The following is a 3,895-nucleotide window of genomic DNA, read 5'->3' on the forward strand; positions in this document are numbered from 1 at the left end:
GCCAGCAGATCGTTACACTCATCAACCCAGTCCTCAAAGGTTGCCTCGTGTGCATATTCAGGACATAGATGGTCTTCCCTTTTGTGTTGCTGAGTGCTTGTTGCCTTGTCCTTGGTGTTGAAGGTGGCATGTTTAGGTGCTTTTAGAGTAGCCTAGGTGAATAACTAAGATGTTTTGAAGATGGTACATAATAGAGCCAGGGTATTCAATGGTGGAAGGAGTGAATGTTAGGGATGGTGGATGAAGTGCTTTGCCCTGGATAATGTTGAGCTTTCAAGGGTCATTGGAACTGCACTCAGCCAATCAATTGGCTAGTAATCCAAGAACACTCCTGATTTATGCCTTGTTAATGACAAAAAAAGTTTTGGTGTTAGTTGGTGAGTCACTTTCTGCAGGATATCCAATCTCTGGCTTGCTCATATGGTGTGCAACTTGTCATCAATGGATGTATGTAAGGCACTGGAGAAAGGTCCCATGTGCTAAGGTTAATCACAATGTGAGCATAAAGAGTTAATGAGCTCCCTGGCCTGACGGGAGCTGCCGCTGTGCCATGCCCCTCCTGGAGCTGGAGAGTAACCTGGCGGCCAGCTGCTTCCCTGAGGCGCTGATGGAGCAGCTGAGCTGGGCAGTGGCTACCATCCTCGACAAGCCTCAGGAGAGAATCAATGTATCTGTGAAGCCAAACATCCTCGGGTCAATCGGAGGCAGCATGTCACCGTGTGCCCAGCTGATTGTGTCTTCTATCGGGGTGGTGGGAACTGCCAAACAAAACAAGGAGCACAGCAACAAGTTCTTTGAATTCCTTACCCGGGAGCTGGGCTTATCTGCAGACAGGATCCTGATTCAATTTCACCCATTGGAGAAGTGGCAGATTGGGGAAAAAGGTACCATCGTGACCTTCCTGTAGACAAATAATGGACTCGGAACCTTGTGAATTAGCCTGCCTATGGCCTTAATCAACAGCCACATTTGTGAACCCACTATTAAACACTTTCATTTTAAAAAAAAAAGTTAATGAATCCAGTTTTTGCCTTTGATTCTGGCAGTCCTTCAATACACTTAAACAAAAATCATTAATTGTTCAATGTCCTACATTGTCTGCAGAAGTTATCTTATACCATCATTTCTGAACCCTCGGGAGAATTCTGATAAATCACAAAAGCAATAAAAGTTTCACGTGAAGAACAAATGTAACTGAAGCTGGCACCCTTGGAATAAAATCTACATTTCTCTGACCTGAGGGGTCCTTATCATTTATCATCTGCTACCTACAAGGCTTTATTTAAGGTCCTCCACATAAATTGGAGGGTCTGTGATAAACCAAAGATGGTATCAATTCTTGATTTCTTGGCATACCCATTCCTTTCACACTGCCTACTGAAGGTGGCTTTTGCCAGTTCATTGAGATGTTAACAATAGATGCTTTTAATGAGAAGCTAGATAAGTGGGAAATAAATAAAAACCATGCTAATAGTGTTTGTTCATATATAATAAAAAAATTATAGAACACCTTTCAGATTCTTCTGAGGACTCCAAAAGTAGTTTAGAGCCAATTAAGTATTTTGGAGTTTAGTAGCTGTTATAATGTTATCATTTGTTCACAACAAACTTCCACAAGTGCCAAGCTGACCTGTGACAATAACATGTGGAGTAGGGTGGAAAGAGGCCTTTTGTGAACCTTACAAATTGCCATGAAACAATTACGCAAAATCAGTTTTCATGATGTAAGTTCTCTATCTGCTGGAGTTTAGTCTATTAATATACAAGTAAGCAATAACAAGATGATTTTGCATGGTATCATGTGAATAGACAATTGGACTCAATTTGCTCCACATACAACTGTTAAACAAGAAACTATCATACATATGTTTAACTCTGCAAGAGGACATATCTGTTGCTTTTACACTAGAAAGTTAAGCTTACTTTTAGCTACACTCTTCCCCCACCTTCACTCCCACATGCCATTCCTTCCATCTTGTTCCATGTGTTGAAAATACAGAAAATCCCACCAATACAGTTTTATCAAAACATGTATCTGGAAATTAAAAGCTGGTGTTAATGAATTGAAGCAGTTTGATTGTTGCAAGGATCTAATTGGGTCTGAGGGAAGGAATACCCACTCTCTTGCCTCATAACACATGCCATCTGGTGCAAATAAGATTCTAGTCCCACGTGAATGTTTACTGATAACTCATCAAAAGTGGCACTGTGGTATCTCCATCCTAAGAATAAAATATCTACCTCAGCAGGTTGCCCTTCCACATATGGGATAAAACAGATTTTTTGCAACTTTCACTCAGATGTGGTTTTCTTGTGAGTTTACTGTCAATAATACTTGGATTCAGCCCAGGATCAGAAATTTTCAAAGTGCTAGAAACACTCAGCTATTTAGGCAGCATCTGTGGAAAGAGAAGCAGAGTTAATAAATGACCTCAGACCTTAAACATTAACTCAGTTTCTCTGTTGCTTGACCTGCTGAGTGTTTCCAGCACTTTCTGCTTTTATATCACATTGTATAGCTTTCATTCACTCGTAAATCACTGCAATTCATTCTTTTGTACTTTTGCCTGTACTTTCAAATAATATGATTCGCCTTGAACAAAACCAATCTTGCAAGGTCTCTTGCATTTATTTATATTTACTAAGTTTTCATCTCACCTACAGCTCCATTTATAGGTGCTAATTCTTGCTTGTGCATGGTGGGATCCACTCTTCTGTTTTGCTGCACTTTCCTTATAAATTACTGACTCACCTAGTCTCAACCTTTAACAATATTAGTGTAGTGCATGTGTTTTGTTTTTACTGTTCTGTGAAATATCATACAAACTCACAAGTTAGGAGCATCAAGAACTCTCAACTGATGACAAAGCATGATTTGGTGCAAAAGTCTTCCATGTGCCACACTCGACTTAAAGTAATAACAACGGTAATGATTATACAGATCATTAGAGATATATCATACAAACACCAGCCTCTGAAGCATGACTTCTGCATCATTCTCTACGTCTTCTCCATCAAACTCTCATGATTTTAGAGACTGAGGTCAGATCTCAGTCTATTTCCTAAAAGGGCAACATCTCTGCATAGTAGTTTATGAACTCTTTATATAAAAATTTTTGCCATAATGGCATTGACTTTTTAGGGTCAATGTCTCTGATTTACATAATGATTTTCTGCTACAATGAAAAACGTGCTCCCCTCCATGCATAGGAATACATGCATTGGGCAGCACTGTGATGCAGCTAGTGGAGCTGCTCCAGCAACCCAGGTTCAATCCAGATCTGTGGTGCTGTCCATGCGAAGTTTGCATCTTCTCTGTGTGATCGAGTGGGTCTCCCCTGTGTTCTGGTTTCCTCCCTCATTCCAAAGACTTGCAGGTTGGTAGGTAATGTGGCCACTAAATTGCCCCTAGTGTAAGTGACAGTAGAATCTGGGGGAAGTTGATGGGAATGTAGGCTCAGGGAAAATGAGTAGGGGAATGAGGAGGCATAGACTCAATTGGTCTTCTATGTTGTAAGGAAATATGGAAACAATGTACCAAAATACCCAGCCTTTGATATACAAATGTTTGGTTAGTGAAATGTTCTTCAGGCAAGCATCCCTCTTGTAACTGAAGGTGTTACAATATGCCATGTACCACATAATATGAAGACCAGAGTTCTGCACAGCACCCAATTTGCTTAAAATCTAGGTTCTTTACAACTACTGTGCTTTTCAATTATTTTAGAAATGAATTCTAGTACCTTGTTTGCTCTTTATGGCCTAATTAATTTCCACTGTTACTTTTCGTGATCTATGTTGCAGTTTCTGGTGTTGCATTTCTAAACCCTGCATCTATTTAAATGGAGGTATGAGGAAAGATGGTCATACATTTCAACAACATCATTTGAACCCT

The 3,895-nt window shown here is 40.1% G+C and overlaps 1 protein-coding gene across 1 annotated transcript; it reads left to right on the forward strand.

The window, feature by feature from the left end:
- Positions 1–550: 550 nt before the first annotated feature.
- LOC127571809 (D-dopachrome decarboxylase-A-like) lies at positions 551–907 on the forward strand. Its single transcript, XM_052018520.1, has one exon. It carries the CDS (start codon positions 551–553, stop codon positions 905–907), a length of 357 nt encoding a protein of 118 aa, XP_051874480.1.
- Positions 908–3,895: the final 2,988 nt, after the last annotated feature.

This window comes from Pristis pectinata, chromosome 6, assembly GCF_009764475.1.
Source record: "Pristis pectinata isolate sPriPec2 chromosome 6, sPriPec2.1.pri, whole genome shotgun sequence".
NCBI classification, from domain to species: Eukaryota; Metazoa; Chordata; class Chondrichthyes; order Rhinopristiformes; family Pristidae; genus Pristis; species Pristis pectinata.